Raw genomic sequence first — 18,074 nt, 5'->3', positions numbered from 1 at the left:
TTACAACCACGATTGTAAACTAAACACATACTAAGAACATTCCACTATAATTATTAATACAAGAAACTAATCACTTAAGATCACACAATGACCATATAAGAAAAATGTTAAAAAATCTAACCAAATAAACTTAAATAAAAGGTAGATACGAACATATCTGACCGCATCGGCAAAATTAACCACAAAGTAAGATCAAACTATAGAAAGGTAATCGACAACCCTCAAATCAAAATCGAGCGACATGAGAAGATTTTCAGTCATCTACTCTACCAACTAAGCTATCCCGACCATTATCGACACATTATCCTCGTAATACTAGATGACTTGGGTCTATATCAATTAAAAATGAAAAAAATGAAAAAGTATGAAATTAAAAAATCTCGAATGAAAATTTCTTGGATCTTTAAAAGGAAGACTTTGTAAAGTTCCATACGAGTAATCATATGAATTATGAATAATTCAAATAGGTATTCCTTGCTCAAGAGATTTGTACATATATAATATATATATCACAAGAATAATGAAAATCGTGTATCTAAATCCAATCCGATGGTCCAAAGTATGGAAGATCAACATGATAACAAACAAACACCATCTTGATCAGTAGTAGCGATGTCAAATCCAGCCCTGAGAAAAATGATAAACGAAAATAACGACTAAATGAATGAAAACATGCCATAAAGGTAGATGAAAATGTTTCATAAATACAGAGTTATTAAAAATTAGAAAAAAATAAAGATACAATAGAATAAAATAAAGAAAAACAATAAATATCAGTAATCGATAATTAATACTAAAACTAATGTCCTCGTTGATTACAAAAATAAAAAAATTAACGAAAACAAAAGAAAAAGAGAGAAAGAACTAAAAACCCTAATCACAATTAGTTAATTGTTTTGTATCCATTATTATACCATAAAAATAGAACTTTTAGTAATCAAATATTTTTTTTTTGAAAAAAATTTATTCAAGACCCGAGCTTTGAATTATACTCCAGGCTAATGGACCTTAATTAATAAGATAATGGGCTTGATATGATAAGTTTATTGTTGTGTGTTGCAAAATAACAAATCAAGTCGGGTTGGCAGGCATCCGATCCGATTTTCCACTGTCAGCCGAACTCTTCCTTGAGCGCCTATTCTCTCTGGGTATTTCATATTTGCATGTATCTGTTTGAAATTTCACCTGTGATCAATGAAAATAGAACTATGTCAAATCTTTTCGATTTTTCAACTTAAACCCAATCTAGAATTTCAACTCCGAGTTCGAAAATGGCTGAAAAGCCACCTCCAAAACCAGTTTCACCTCAAGACTGGGAATCCTTAGTGGAAGACTTCCGACACGGCGGTGCTCGTCGAGAGAAATGGAGTTGCCTTTACCCATCTCTCGTTGAACTCGCACTTTCTTCCACTCTCAGAAAGGAATTCCCTTTCAAAATCCCACTCGTGATTTTCCTCGACGAATTTTCCCATCTTTTGTTCCCCTCGAATTCCCTCTCTTCCCTTTTGGACCGTCTCGTTGAAGCCCTTCGGACCATCGTTCAATCCCCGATTGATGGCGTCCACATATCCTACGCTTTGAAAGAACAAATGATGGTTTCGACGACTTCGATATTGATTTCGACGAATTCCATCGAAACCGTCGAGCTTCGTTGTACGGAAGCCATGGTCGAGCTTTTACTGGCGGTTATCAACCGCCCGAACCATGGATTGGACCGCCACGCACGCGCCATTTCATGTGAGTGTTTACGTGAACTGGAAAAAGCTTACCCTTGTTTACTTTCCGAAATTGCTGGCCATATATGGAGTTTATGCCAAAGCGAGCGAACTCACGCGTCGCAGAGTTACATTTTGTTGCTTACAACAGTACTTTATAGTCTTGTGAGTCGAAAGTTGAGTATTTCTATTTTGAATACCTCTGTTCCTCTAATCCCATTTAAATTTCCGCAATGGATTTTAGGACCAGAAAAGGAAGGGTCAGGGGTTGGATTTGGGTTGAATTATAAGGAATTGAGAAGAGCCATGGCGTTTCTATTGGAATGGCCGCGGGTTTTAACTCCTTGTGGGATGATGGTTTTTCTGCGAATGGTAATGCCGCTAGCAGTATCTTTGGATTTGCAGCCATCTATGCTGAAAATTCAGTTTTTCGGTTTGATTAACTCCTTTCATCCTGTATTATGTCATGTTGTTTTGATTATGTATTCGCGGTTTTCGGAGGCGTTTAATGAGAAGGAGAAAGAGATTATGAGAAGGCTTTTGTTTGTTTCATTGGAAATGCATCAGCATTTGGTGTTTCGCTTGCTTTCAGTGCATTGGTTGATGGGTTTTCTGAATAGATTTATGGTGAATGGAGATATGGAGAAGAAGAAGTCAATTATAAAGATGGGTTTCATGTTTTATCCTCATTTGTTTGATCCACTTTCATTGAAAGCAATAAAGCTTGATTTTCTTGCTTTTTGTTCCATTTTTATTGATGCATTGAACGCTCAAAGTGGTTCAGATATGGTTGTTGGGGATGGGAAGTCAGTGGTGAAGCTATTTCAAAATGGTCTTATATCTGTTTCAGCTTTCAAATGGTTGCCTCATTGGAGCACAGAGACTGCAGTGGCATTCCGCACGTTACATAAGTTATTGATAGGCGCATCATCTCATTCTGAAGCCGATCCTTCCACAACTAATGAACTTATGGAATCTACCTTCTACAGTCATTTAAAGGTATTTATTTTTCTTTATATCACCCTTCTTTGGTCTTCCTCCTAAACCTAAACATTCTGGTTATGCTTTTCCTGCAAAAGTAATAATAATTGATATGTGCAAAAATTACAAGTTAGTCCTTCTAGAGATGATAAAGATTTATATCAATTTGGTTGGTTTCTACTTACATAGTTGTTGCATGTATTTCTTTAGTAAAACTTACCCCAAAATTGGAGGTTGAGTGCAACTGTAGTTCAGACTCCATTTCCGGACATGACACAATCATATTACCTTTAAAGAAGCCTTATTACCTTGAGCTATGCTTCAAAATAATACAAAGCCTAGAAGTCTTTGAACAATGAAATCTTACTAAAATTTCTGTATAAAGTGGTGGGGTTGTATGCTAACTACTATATCCCGTTAATAGGACAAAATTAGTCCTGATATCAATATTCTCTCATCTCATTGTTTTCGTGGAATATTCTTTGGAACATAACACAATTTTTTTTTATCTCGCTCATAAACTCAATTCATTATATTAGTAAGCTGAAACCAATAAATAATCATATGCACAATCCAACTTTTATGTAGAGGATATATAGAAATAAAATAGTTAGCTTATTTAGTGAAACAGATGAAGTGTGTGAGGGTGAGATTATACTTACCTTCCTTCAATCTGGAAACTTAGTTCTCACCTGAAGTTGCTAACTTATCCTTGGGGATTTAAATATATCAGAACTTAAACAACTCATTTAGACTATTTACAGTAAAAAAAATATAGTGAAGCTGACACATGGTAGCCTAAATGACTAATTCTGGCAGCCTGGCTGCACATTTTTTTTCTATAATGTCTATAGTTCAAGCTACACCATCCCGGCATAAAGGGATCTACATTTCCTTCTATAAAAGGCTTCAAGAGGAGGCATTACAATTTTAAATTAATAACTGTTATTATAAGCAAACTCTGCCAAGTGTAAGTAATCATCAAGAGACCCAATTACCTTTTAGATCAATCACGCAAGCCCAAAGCATGTCTTCATGAATTTAAATCCGTCCCGTCCTTTTGCCACATGTTTTAGGGCGGCAGTTGTACATAATTCCAAATTTGACCTCATAGCTCGTAGCAAGCTTGTATAATTCTTTTGTCGCCTTCACAAGCCCTATTAACATCTACTTAGCACATGGAGTGTCCATTAGGCATAAATTTTCTCAGAAATAGATTATCTTGTAGATTGTATAACTGTTTTGATGGCATGGTATAACGGTGCAGAAAGATTGTGCAGAAGTAGAGAATTTGAAGTTTATGATTTATCTGCTCCTAAGTCCTAACTGCCAAAAATTAAATAAAACATAAAAATACTTCTATGCTGATGTTTTGCTACTTCTTTTGTTAAGGGGATGCTGATTGATATGATACTAGAGTTTCAGAGATTGGTCCCAGTCATTGTTGCCTTTGTTGACCGTTTGTTAGGCTGCGACAAGCATCATTGGTTGGGAGAGCGCCTGCTCCAAACAATGGATGAAAATCTTCATCCAAGAGTCGTAATTGATTATAGAATAGTCTCATACTTCCTACTATTTAACAGATTTGCTGAAAATCAAACAATACCTCCTCGTAAATTGTTAGAGCTGCTAAGTTCGTTCATGGCTTTCCTTGTTGAGAAACATGGCTCGGATACTTGTGGGAAGAAGTCTTGGTCTCATGGTACTAAGGTTCTTGACATTTGTAGAACCATGTTGACTCACCATCAGAGCTCTAGATTATTCCTTGGAATATCTCGTCTCCTTGCGTTCACCTGTCTTTACTTCCCTGATTTGGAGGTTCGTGACCATGCAAGGTATGCTGAAGGGAAGGCACTGTTTTTCCTTTACACTTTTCCGTTCATCTTAACATCAGCAGCGGTTTCTTGTCAACCTAGCAAGAAGAACATAGTCAATAAGGAATATTTGGAAGAGATTGATTATTTTATGTCATTTTACAGGAGCTACTTGAGGATGATGATTTGCGTGCCTGGAGTAAAGCTTAGAGGCATGCTGAACCTTGGAGAGCAGCTCCTTGGTATTTCCTCCTCATCTCAATCCGAATCATTCTTCAGCATGCAATCTCCCCGAAAATATCAGGATCCCAAGAAATCTGGGAATATCTCATCGTATATCCATCTGGAGCGGATGATACCGCTACTTGTCAAACAGTCTTGGTCTTTGTCTTTATTACCTTTTGGGGTTGGGAACAAATCGAAAAGTTTTGGTGGCATCAGGGATAGTGAAGCCTCAATAGATGAAAGAGAGCTTGATTCCAATATTCAATTTCAGATTACATTAGGAGATGAGAGAGTGGATAAACCATGGGTTCCTCTATATGTTATGGATTCCAAAGTCTCAGAGATTTTGGAGATATTAAGGAGACATTTCTCATGCATTCCTGATTTTAGACATATGGCAGGGGTTAAGATTAAACTTCCATGCTATTTGAGATTTGATTCCGAGACTTTCAATCATGTATGGGGAGGTGAGTCCCCAAAAAGTAGGTTAAATGGAGTAGAAGCTCTTCCGGCCTTATGTGCAACAGTGTTGAAATTTTCATCACCAGCTCCATATGAGTCTTTTCGAACTTGTCATATACCTTTTCTTCTTGGTCAACCTCCGGTGAGTGATTATGTTCATGGTGAAACTGCTTCACTAGACACCAATGCTACATATGATGGTTTTGGTGAAGAAGAAATATATAAAGCTCTCGTGGCAATTGAATTTGAACCACGTGAGCCAACACCTGGTCTGGTTGATGTTTTCATTGAAACAAATGCGGAAGATGGTCAGATCATCTCTGGCAAGCTGCAGAGTATCAGTGTGGGCATAGAAGACTTATTTCTCAAGGCTATTCCTCCACCTGACATCCCAGAGGATTCGTTACCTGATTATTACTTGGACTTGTTCAATGCTTTGTGGGATGCATGCAGCTCTACTTCCAACACTGGGAGGGAGGCTTTCCTCCTAAAGGGAGGCAAGGGCGCAGCAGCAATAAACGGAACCAGATCCGTGAAGCTGCTTGATATTCCTGCAGACTCTGTAGTTCATGCTACTGAGCATTATCTGTCCCCATTTGTAGTAGGCGTGACTGGTGAGCATCTCGTCGACATGGTTAAGTACAGAGGAATTATCAGGGACATTGTCTGGAAAGATGAGGCATTTGGTCTTTTACTTGATTCCAATGCCTCTGGTTCTGAACTAAACAGAATGCCCCTCCAGCTTACATTCACCGAAAATGAAGATGAGAACGAAAGTCAGTTAGGTATCAGCAAAAGAAGTATGGGTTGCATTGATGTATTGATCTTCCTTCCCCCTATGTTCCACATCCTCCTCCAAATACAAGTAAGTGATGTTTCAACTTTAGTTCAGATCAGAACTGATCACTGGCCCTGCTTAGCTTACCTCGATGAATATTTGGAGGCATTATTTCTGATATAGAAAGGAAATATGAAACCGCCACAACTGCCACCATCCTCCCCCCCCCTCTGAACCAAAATAAATCAGAACGGAGGAAGACGAATAAAATGATGATTTAGTATCCCTACATGCTCCCAATGGTGCTTCTATACATTCTTTTTACTGTGATTCTTCCCTTGAATCACATTTTTGTCAGACATTAGTCACCGAGTTCATCATGATGTAAGTTACAACTCTTTGTTCGCAGCAGTTGCGGATATTCATTTGATAAGATTGAGGAAAGTGTTTATTCCTTTTGTCGTTTTGCAATTTGCAAAATTTTTTTTTGTTGTACTCTTGATTCTACAAAATTTTGTCCTGATTAAACTGGACCGACCGGTATCGCACACTTAGATAAACAAGGACTCAAAATTCAAATGGATTCCAAGTTTTGTGAATTAGGCCCATTTTTGAGACCCAGCCCGTTTTGAGTTTTAAAGGGTATAAAATCCTTTCATTTATCATTTTCTATTACTTAAACCTTCATCTTCTCTTCTTTATTTCTTCAGCCACATTTTCTCAAATTAAAAGAATGACTTTTCTTGAGCATTTGTAAAGATCAAGAGTACTTATGGAAAAATAAAGATATTTTTATTCATCTCATCTCAAAGTTTTAAGAACAATTAATGAGTAATAGATGCACAAATCAAATTAACTCTTATTGAAAATATAATTGAAGATTTGAATAAAAAGAAAAAGAGTTATATTTCAAATTTCTCTAATAACTTTATAATAAAGGCACCAAATAAAATAAAGTAATAAAGAAAGAGACAACATTATGTTGAATTCGGGGTTCATGAGAGTTTGACTTGAGTGAAAAGAAACACACAGACAATGATCTCATTTGCATTTTAACTTCATTTTAGATTATCTTGTTGTTATGTGTAATATGGGATTTATTTAATTTGATTTTGGGTTGGTTTAAAAAGGATGCAAATTCATCCATGGCTTGTTTTCTTGAGAATTAAGGTTAGTTTACTCCTTATTTGGATGTGTTTCTTGAAATTATAAAATCTTAATGTTGGGCGATGAATGTGAGAAAATAACTTATGCAATCTTTTTATTCAATTCATAATTAACATGGATAATTATTAGTTTATGTGATAAAATTTTACATCTATATTCTAATAAAGTTGAAGTCTGCATGTCTGATGATGACTTACTTATCAGACCACCGATATGTGATCACGTAATGTTTTGTCTCAAACTATATCATATGAATTATTTAGTTACTATCCAAATAAAGATAGAAAGACCCTATCACAAATACATTTACATATGTTGAATAAAATTCTATAGGTCGTGTCGAAGGAAAATAATGTCGTTGTATTATGGTTGAAGTTGGAGCAACAATTCATGTAAAAAAAAACCTTAACTAAGTTACATTTGAAATAACATCTTTATTCTCATCGTTTGGCAGAACATATGTCTTTGGTAGAACACCTAATCATATTTTAAAAAGTTATTTCCAATTTAGAAATCATGAAGGTTAAGTATGATAAAGAAGATTTAAGGTTAATTTTGCTTTTTTGTTAACCTTTTCTTATTCAACATGTACAAATACAATTTTATTTAGTCATGTATCTCTCACAGTTGATGAAGTTTGTGCTTTTTTAGCTTCTTATAATAAGATGAAACATATCACGAATAGATTTGAGCCTTAAGAATTAGACTAGTTGTTTGTAAAAAGACTCAAGAAAGTAGTTTTGGCTGTAACATCAAAATTAGGTCAAACCCAAAAACGAAGAAAAAAACACATTATTGTAAAAAAAAAGGAAGAACATTAAGTCTGGGTGCTACACGTTACAAAATAGAAATTAAAATGATATTGTAGACCACACTGGAAAACAACCAGAAAAATCTGGGGAAGTTGACATGGTGAGGAGTAGATTATTGACTATTGTAGCAATTTTTATGTATGTCCCAATCAAGTTTGGTTTGCGATGTATACAATTATGTCTATAGGTAATGTTTTTCTAGGGATAATACCTCTTGTAAAGTTACATGTACTGACACAATTAAGATTAAGATATTCGATTGAATTGTTCAATCACTTGGTGACGTGAGACATGGTCTAAATTCAAAAAGAAATATGATTTTGTTTGGTACTCTAGATCCAAAAGGGTACATATACTTTAGTCAATGTAGAGTTATGAAAATTTTCAATGGTTCTCTCGTTATGATGAAATAATAGAGAAAGGATGTCAAGTTTTATGTTTTGTAGGATTTAACAGTTTTAGATAATGCATATATTGTTTCCTCCTTCATGTCAGATAGTGACGTTATTGAAAAAAAAACGTCTCAATTAATTCATGCAAAAGAAGATTTCATGTTGTTTCCTCCTCCACAAGCATCGGCTACCACTCCCTATTTCATGCATTAAAGAAAGCATGATACAAATAAAATATGAATATGTTAATAAAAATTGTCCTTGTATCTTAGTGGTTTTATCATTGAGTGTAATAGGCGTATTATATGGTGTGAAAATTTTGACGATTATAATTTGTTATGTGAGATTTTCAAAAAAAATTGTAGTTGATACTTAAATGAGAAATTCATTGAAAATATTATATTTGATAACTTTAATGAATTTAAGAATTATAAAAAAAAATTATTCAATTGAAAAGACAATCTTATAAGTGACACTCAGTGTGCCTTCCAAGGGGCAGACATACTTTCGATGGAATTCTTGTTGCAAACGAAATAATCCATACAATGGTAAATGGTGGAAGCAAAGTTGGAGGAGTAGTTTCAAAATTGAATTTTTCGAAAGCATATGATTGTGTGAGGTGGGAGTTTCTGATTATGGTTCTAGAGAAGATGGGTTTCGGGTTAAATCAGAGAAATTGGATTTGGGAGTGTATATCATCGGCTAAAGTTTCGGTATTAGTTAACGGCGCACCATCAAAAGAGTTTCGAATGGGTAGAGGATTACGTCAAAGGGATCCGCTTTCACCATTCTTATTTATAATGATTACAGAAGCCTTGCATCTCTTACTCAATCGAGCCGAATGCAGTGGGGATATAACCGATATTAGCGATGTCATGACGACACAATATTATTTGTTAGACCGGAAGAGGAATTTTTAAATAACGTGAAGCGAATTTTGAGGTGCTTTGAAGTTTGCTCCGGTTTAAGTATAAATTTCAGCAAATCATGTATATTGGGAATTTTAGAAGATGATACGGTGAGAAAGTTGGCTATGTGCTGTGGATATAAGGTAGGAGCTTTACCGTTTGTTTACCTGGGGACTCCACTGGGAGCAGATCCGCGGAGGGTGTTGACGCGGGCTCCGGTTATTGAGAAGTTTCGTGCCAAACTAGCTGGATGGAAAAGTAGATCACTCTCGTTTGCTGGTAGAGTTGTTTTAATTAACGCAGTGTTGTCAGCGTTGCCATTATATTACGTGCCCCTATTTGAAATTTCAATAACTGTGATCTAACAAATCGAAACTATAAGGAGGGGACGGCCCGAGTAAGTTGGAATAAAGTATGTTTATCTCGTCAAAAAGGAGGAGCAGGTGTTATAAACATGCATGCCAAGAATTGCAACCTTTTGGCAAAGTGGGGATGGCGATTCGCTACAGATAGGAAGGCACTATGGGGACAAGTAATCAAAGCTAAGTATGGAAGCTCTATTCAGTTTGACGTTATGGACGTTTCCAACTCAAAGAAAACGCCTACAATTTGGCAAGGTATTGTAAGAAACCGGAAGAAGAAAAATGTGAGTAAATAGATGGAAAATGACTCTTTTTGATGGCTTGTAGGGGATGAAAAACTTGTATTATTTTGGGTGGAAACTTGGTGTGGCGACAAACCGCTGCGATGTGATTATACAAGGATATATAAACTGGCTGTTAACAAAAGGTCTGTTGTTGCTGCGATTGTAAAAGATAGGGGGGGCTAGGAAATATAGAATGGGGCAAAATTTTCACAAGAAGCCTTTTGGACATGGAAAAAATTAATGGTGGAATATCTTCAAAGTCGAATTCAAGGGGTAAAGATAAACTCGGATACTCCAGATAGATTATTGTGGATTCATGATAAAACATGTACGTTTTCAATGGAAAATATATCTCAACTTATTGTGGAGGCGGATATTGATGGTACAAATTTCAATTTTAATAGCATGTGGACGTTGAAAGTACCTCCGAAGGTAGAAAAAATTTCTTTGGATGTTAAAATTTAATAGAATTCCCATAAAGGATTTTCTTAGGATTAGAGGCGTGGAGTTGGAGGGGGCTGATTGCTGTTGGTGTGGATAGGGTTATGAGAATGTTAATAATCTTTTTGTGGAGTGCAGAGTCATGGGTTGCTTTTGGCGTTTATTTGGTAAATGGTGGAGGATTAATTGGGAGATAGTGTGTGATGTATCGAGCCTACGAAGTTTTGTTTATCCATTTAGTTCGATGGAAAATTGCGTGGGATATGGCTTGCCTCAGTTGCGGCAGCGTTGTGGAGTATTTGATTGGCTCGTAAAGATATGGTGTTTAATGGGAAATAAACCACCATTAAAGATCTTGTGTTTTATTCTAAGCTCAGAACCTTGGTTTGGTTAAAATCTTTAAAGGACGATTTAATGTTCAATACGGATTAGTGGTGTGAGAATTCTAAGGAGAGTTTTACAGAAAGTTCACAAGGTATTACATGTTGGTCTCCTCTAGAAGCTGATTTGGTTTTGTATGAACAACGTGGTCAAGGGAGGACATGCTGGGGGTGGCGGGGTCCTATTCACCGCATCAGGTACAATCAGAGCCTTATTTTCAGCACCATTGAATACATCTAATTTATACCATGCGAAGATCTTTGCTTTTTTTTAATGAAAGGAAACGAATCAAAACTAAAATAAACTACCCAGTACTTTGCCTGTACACATCAGCCTCCAGGTTGTAAGCTTCAGTGACTTCATTCGGTGGATGTTGAAAATAGCTTAGACCAATGTCAGTCCCCTGAGTCAGCTTTGCCATCCAATCAGCTACGTTATTGCACCTGCGGGGAATATGGGTGAGAACTATTCTCCAGTCTGTCCTGATCAAATTCATTATGTGGTATTAACGACGAGCCACTCCACGTATTTCCTTCCCCTTTCAACGCTGTTATTGCTTTGCTGTTATTGCTTTGCTGTTATCCGACTCTACAATCACCTCTGCAGCGCTCATTTCCCAAGCCAGTTTGAGTCCTTCGAAGGTCCCCCATAACTCCGCATCTAGGATAGAACAAATGACAATTGATTTGGTGAATCCCATTACCGATCTGCCTGTTGTGCCACGAATAACCCCACCGCAAGACGTAGTACCTGAACTAACTTGCCTTGCTCCATATGAGTTTAGTTTAAACCACCCCATTGGAGGTAAGCTCCATTTCTCGTTGTGCTGGTTGCTCGAATTTTGGTTCGCCACCATTGTTTCCTGACTGCAATTGTGTGCACTGTTTCATTCACCAACTTGTTACTTAGTTGAAGGATGTTTTCACCTGCTATAGAGGTTTCATCAAATAGCAACTTGTTACGTCTTTCCCATAAGTTCCACACGATAGCACCAAACAGAAGTTCTCAGTCGACTGCGTTCCTTGGAAAATAACTTGGCTGACAGATATTGCGTTTGATCCTCCACACCATATCCAGCTACATGAACTCCAATATGCGGTTTGGTTTGATCACAGTGGTCCATGCAGCTCGCACCACCGAACACTCTTAAAAACATGCGAGGATGACTCCACAGCAGCTCCACACAACGTACAACCCGCATTCGAAGTGAGGTATCTCCGAGCCCTCTCCTTGTTCGTTAGTACCCTTCATTTGCATATTAACCACCGCAAGATCCTAACTCTAGGGAGACCTTTATAGTTATTAATGAAATCCCATGAGAACATACCTTGGTCAGAGGATTCATTGGCCTGTCTTTTGTACGCGCTCTTCGTAGTAAACCTTCTATTACTCTCCCATCGCCAACCTGGTTTGTCCCGGCCTCCGGAAATAAGCGGCTGAGGAACTGCTTCAATACGTGAGAGAGTTGTGGAGGGGAGCAACGTGGTTAACATACTCCATTTTTGGTTCCCATTTGGGTCCATCATTTCAGCAACTTTGGTTTTGGTAAGGCCTACACTACCATGCAAGGTAAGAGTGTCATGCAATGGCCCCAAATCGCCCAACAAATTATCACTCCAAAAATCCATCGTTGATCCATCTCCTAGGTTCTAAACTATCCCTTAACGTGTATCCTCCCATAATGAGCTCAAAGCCTTCTAGAGGAGAGAACTACTATGTTTGGTGATCGATATGGGACTGCTTCTTCCATATTGTATTTAGAGCGTAACGTCCGAGCTCACAGGTGCTTTCGGTCAGAAATTAGCCGAAATCCGATCTTCATGATCATTGCCTCATTTAGGTAATCAGTTTGCGTATGCCAAGGCCCTATTTTTTTATTTGCGCACACATCATCCCAACACACGAGGTGGACCCTCCTCTTATGCTCAGTACACCCCCATACAAAGCTGCGAATCAACTTCTCAATCTCCTCGCAAACACCTTTCGGTAAGTGGCACGATTACATAACGTAGGAAGGAATGACCGATAAAACTGACTTAACTAACGTGATCTGCCTTGCAAGAGATAGTTGTCTCTCTTTCCACCCCGAGAGTTTATCTCTCACCTTCTGGATTAAATATTGGTACGTTTCGTGAGTTACCCGTTTATGCAGCAAGGGTACATCAAGATATTTATCGAGGTCATCCACAAATGTGTACTGAAAACCACTACTTACGTCGATTCTAATCGGTTCATCTCCTGGAAAAATAAATGTTAGTCTTAGGAAGACGAACTTTATAACCGGAAACTTCATAAATCTCACTAAGGATTCTTTGTATAATGTCAAGATGACTCAAAGATTCTTCGACGAAAAGAACAAGGTCATTTGCAAAGAAAAGGTGGGACATTGGGGCCCCCGCTCGAGAGTCAGACTGCTACCCATCACTTCGTATCTACCGCACACTGAATGGCTTGTGCAAGTCTTTCCATACACATCACATAATAGATAAGACGAGAGAGGATCACCTTGGCGGATATCCCGAGAAGGCTTGAAAGGTTCCGTCGAAGTACCATTCCATTGAATCTGAGTAGACGCCGAAAAACACAATTCATAATTAGATTGCGGAGGTTGTCTGGGTAGCCTATGTCTGATAGAGTATAATCAATAAAGGACCACCCAAGCCGGTCATAAGCCTTTTTGAGATCAATCTTGTTTGCCATCTAACCCCTTTTACAAGATTTTCATTTCATCGAATGCATTTCTTGTAGAATAATCACATTGTCAGTAATGTGGCGACCCGACACAAAGCTTGTCTGCACCTCAGAGATCCAGCTAGGTAGATATGGCTTCAAACGGTTGACAATTACCTTCGTAATGTCTTATATAGCACCGTTCAAAGACAATTCGATCGAAGTTGTGTGATTACTTCTGGGTATTCCACTTTCGGCAATAGTATTAGTGTTGTGTGGTTAACCTCTTCAAGGATTCTCTTTTGGATAAAGCAGTTGAACAAAATTGCACATGGCCGACCCTACCACATGTTGGTAATGCTCAATCCCACATAGTGTTGGAAACACTATTGGGAATGATATTTAAGGCTTGACATTCCATTTCCTTGTTGAGTGATAGAGAACAAGGGGAGCTCTCACGTACCGCCGCCGCCGCCGTCCGTCTCGTCTCGTCTGGTCGTGGTCGTGGTCGTGGTCGGGTCTTCGACACGTCCGCGCGGATACTATCTTTTTAGAGAAAATTCTTGAGGAATTTCTCTTTGAAAGAAACAAATGGAAAATGTGAAAGATATCAACTGATATTTATAGGCTGCTTGAATTTCAAATAATAACAGCTGAATTATTTGTTATCAGAAATTAAACAGTTTATTCCTAAATTAAATCAGAAACGTTAAGATGTACCTGGACTAATTTACAGCGATTTAATTCTAGGGGTTACATGATATAATTTCGGGAGTTATAACAGCTGAATAATGATACAATGAACCTGGACTATTTCTGAGTCAGGTTCATCTAGATGTTTCAGCTGTTACAAATAAGAGATTTAATCATGAAATTTTATAGACGATTTTAACCCTATTTCTAGCCTATAAATAGAGAGCTATATTCAGCTTCTCAACTCATTCAAAAACATTCACAATTCACTTACAAAGTGTTTTCTAAAGTTCTCTCTGTGAGTTCTCTCTGAGTGCTTTCCGATCAGAACTACAATACCACCAGCAGTCCACTCCGGTTTCGAGTGTACGGAATTCGCAGCGACCGTGTTAACCTCGGGGGATGGTCCGCCTACTGCAGCGATTACACACATCGGGGCGAATTCGTTTCTAAGGCAGTGGTTCTTACCACGACACAGTTTACGAATTTGTTCTTCTTAATTACTGTTTATATTTCCAGTCAGTGCTAACGGTGTAGTTTTGCAGTTCATATATCCAATAATTTAGAAACGAATTCCATAAACTGCAATCATGTCGACACCTTTGAGCAAACTCATTCCCGATCTTTCCAAGCTCGATGCACTTGATGGAAAGAACTATAGAAGGTGGTCCCAAAGAATTCTGATATTCTTCGAGCAACTTGATCTTGACTACGTGTTTCTCAAGCCACCACCTACCATGCCGTCAACCCCAGCTGCCGGTAATGATGCGGATGTGGTCCTCAATGATGATGCCTTAGCAACTGCCGCCGCCGCTCTCGCTAACTACGAGAAATACGAGAAGGACAACAAGATGGTGCGAGGACATCTGCTCAGCCACATGTCAAATAAACTATTTGATATGTTCCTTAGAGAAAGGAGTGCCAAGTCAATATGGGACACTCTCGACAAGAAGTATGGTGCGGATGATGCGGGGATCAAGAAGGACGTTGTCGGCGAATAGCTCAAATTCCAGATGACAGACGACAAGCCAATAATGGATCAAGTCCATGACTATGAGAACTTAGTCACTGACATCATCACTGAAGGGATACAAATGTGTGAGGTGCTGCAAGCCAATGTACTCATTGAGAAGCTGCCCAAGTCCTGGTCCGACTACCGTAACTCTCTTAAGCATAAGAAGAGAGACATTTCGCTTGAAGAACTTGTGGGCCATATGAAGATTGAAGAAGCCAACCGTTTAAAAGATAAGCTTACTAATTCTATGAGTAATTTATCTTTTAGAGCTAACTTGGTTGAGTCTAAATTTAAGAAGATCATGAAACGTGGGAATCAAGACAAGAAGACGAAACCACAGAAGGCTACCAACTTCAAGAAGTCAGGAAAGGCCAAACCGGAAGGAAAGACGTTCAAGTGTTATACCTGCGGTTTACCCGGCCACAAAGCTTACCAATGCCAACACCGCTCAGACCGCCAGAATGACAACAAGCCACAGATGCACGTTGTAGAAGAAGATGATGAGATCATTGCTGCGGTGGTCTCAGAAGTTAATCTGGTGGAGAACAGTTCAGAATGGGTAGTTGACACTGGCGCTTCGAAGCATTTCTGTGCAAAGAAGGAGTTTTTCACCGAGTTCGAGGATGGGAACACTGGTGAACTTGTGTACATGGGGAACTCTAGCAGCTCTGAAGTGCTAGGCAAAGGCAAGGTTTTACTCAAGCTGACTTCTGGTAAAACTCTGGCTTTAAATAATGTTATGTATGTACCTGTCTTGCGTAGAAATATGATAAGTGGTGGGCTTCTGAATAAGGCAGGCATTAAGTTAGTTTTTGAGGCAGATAAACTTGTACTTTCCCGAAATGGTGATTATGTGGGGAAAGGGTTTTTAAGCAATGGTTTATTTGTCATAGAAACTCAATTTAATGAAAATAAAGCTACCACTTCTGCTTATATTGTTGAATCCATTGATATGTGGCATGCTAGATTAGGACACGTGAATATTCATGCTTTAAAGAAATTAATGAATATGAATAGTCTGCCTAAACTAGACACAACTAGCTTTAACAAATGTGAGATTTATGTAGAAGCTAAGCATACTAGACCTCACTTTAAGACTGTTTCTAATAGAAAGACTGAACTGTTAGAACTCATTCATACTAATCTAGCAGATTTTAGAAACACTGAAAGTAAAGGATGAAAACACTACTACATAACTTTTGTAGATGATTATTCAAGATATACAAAAGTTTATCTCATAAGAACTAAAGATGAAGCTGAAAACTTCTTTCTTATTTATAAGGCAGAAGTTGAAAATCAGTTAGATAGGAGAATCAAACGGGTTAGATCTGATAGAGGTGGTGAATATGGATCTAATTTCTTAAAAGATACTTGTGAAAAGAATGGCATAATTCATGAAACATCAGCCCCATATTTTCCTCAACAGAATGGTATAGCCGAAAGGAAAAATAGAACTTTAAAAGAGATGATGAATTTTTTACTAATAAGTTCCGGGTTATCTGATAACATGTGGGGGGAGGCCATTCTATCGGCGACTCATATCTTCAACCGAGTTCCTCATAAGAAATTAGATTCTACTCCATATGAATTGTGGAAAGGATACGCTCCTAATTTACAATACCTGAAAGTGTGGGGGTGTCTGGCTAAAGTGGGCTTGCCAGACTTTAAGAAGTCCACCATCGGACCTAAAACCGTTGATGCAGTGTTTATAGGGTATGCTACGAATAGTGATGCATACAGATTCATGCTTTTACAAGATTATTCTATTTGTGAGTCAAGAGATGTTGTTTTCTTTGAAAATACTTTTCCTTTAAAGGAACCAAGAATAAATATTGAAACACAAATATAATATATTCCATCAACTTCTTCTAGTAATCCTGCTAGGTCTTCTGAACAAATTGATTTTGAGCCTAGAAGAAGTAAAAGGCAAAGAGTTAAAACCTCTTTTGGACCAGACTTTATTACTTCCTTTATTTCTGAGATAAATGATTTAGACTTCATTTAAGATCCTATAGCTCAAATTTTTCTATTAGATGAGGATCCTAAAACTTTTGAAGAAGCTATAAGATCTATCGATGCTATTTTTTGGAAAAGCGCTGTTAATGATGAACTAGAATCGATAATGTCTAATCATACTTGGGAATTAGTTGACTTGCCTAAGGGATTCAAACCAATCTCCAACAAATGGGTCTTCCGGAAGAAACTAAGGCCAGATGGTTCGATTCAGCGGTACAAGGCAAGGTTAGTCGTCAAAGGGTTCACTCAAAGGTTTGGTTTAGACTACTTTGATACATACTCTCCCGTTACAAAAATCTCAACGATTCGTGCATTATTTGCACTAGCCTCTATTCATAAGTTGCAGGTACATCAAATGGATGTTAAGACTGCTTTCTTGAATGGGGATCTAGATGAGGAGATTTACATGGAGCAGCCACTACGTTTTGAGGCACTTGGTATGGAAGGCAAAGTTGTAGACTCAAAAAGTCACTCTATGGACTTAAGCAGGCTCCTAAATAGTAGTATGAGAAATTTCATAAAACTATTCTTAGTTTTGGTTTTGTTGTGAATGGTTCAGATGCTTGTGTGTATTCGAAGATGTTTGAAACTGAATGTGTTATCATAAGCCTTTATGTTAATGACATGTTGATTTTCAGTTCTAACATTGAGTCTATTAACAAAGTTAAAAATTTCTTGTCTACTAAGTTTGAGATGACAGATTTGGGAGAAGTAGATGTAATCTTAGGAGTCAAAGTTACTAAAACTGAGAAGGGATTTTCTTTATGTCAAGCACATTATATAGAGAAAGTGCTAAAGAAATTTGACAGTTTTGATGTCGTCCCTGTTCGAACTCCCTATGACCCTAGCATACATCTAGTTAAGAATAAAGGAAGTAGTGTTTCCCAAACTGAATATGCTAAATTAATCGGAAGCTTAATGTTCTTAATGAACTATACTGTGAGTAGACTAAGTAGAT

The 18,074-nt window shown here is 37.7% G+C and overlaps 1 protein-coding gene across 2 annotated transcripts; it reads left to right on the top strand.

The window, feature by feature from the left end:
* Positions 1-1,202: 1,202 nt before the first annotated feature.
* On the top strand, positions 1,203-6,427 carry LOC120169897. 2 transcript variants are annotated; one of them, XM_039177969.1, is made up of 3 exons: positions 1,204-2,714; positions 4,089-4,531; positions 4,676-6,427. In XM_039177969.1, exons 1-3 carry the CDS (start codon positions 1,272-1,274, stop codon positions 6,156-6,158), a joined length of 3,369 nt encoding a protein of 1,122 aa, XP_039033900.1. In that variant the 5' UTR covers positions 1,204-1,271; the 3' UTR covers positions 6,159-6,427. The 2 variants fall into 2 exon arrangements, with proteins under 2 accessions (XP_039033898.1, XP_039033900.1); XM_039177967.1 differs by having other exon boundaries at positions 1,203-2,714; positions 4,089-6,427.
* Positions 6,428-18,074: the final 11,647 nt, after the last annotated feature.

The sequence above is a fragment of the Hibiscus syriacus genome, unplaced genomic scaffold (assembly GCF_006381635.1).
Source record: "Hibiscus syriacus cultivar Baekdansim isolate YM2019G1 unplaced genomic scaffold, ASM638163v2 tig00003041_pilon, whole genome shotgun sequence".
Taxonomy (NCBI): domain Eukaryota; kingdom Viridiplantae; phylum Streptophyta; class Magnoliopsida; order Malvales; family Malvaceae; genus Hibiscus; species Hibiscus syriacus.
The sequence above is the reverse complement of the archived record's forward strand: the minus strand, read 5'-3'. Positions and strand labels throughout refer to the sequence as shown.

Coding starts and splice junctions, on each gene's coding strand:
- LOC120169897 (XM_039177967.1), top strand. CDS start 1,272: ATGGCTGAAAAGCCACCTCCAAAACCAGTTTCACCTCAAGACTGGGAA. Junction 2,715..4,088: donor CCTTCTACAGTCATTTAAAG/GTATTTATTTTT, acceptor TCTTTTGTTAAG/GGGATGCTGATTGATATGAT.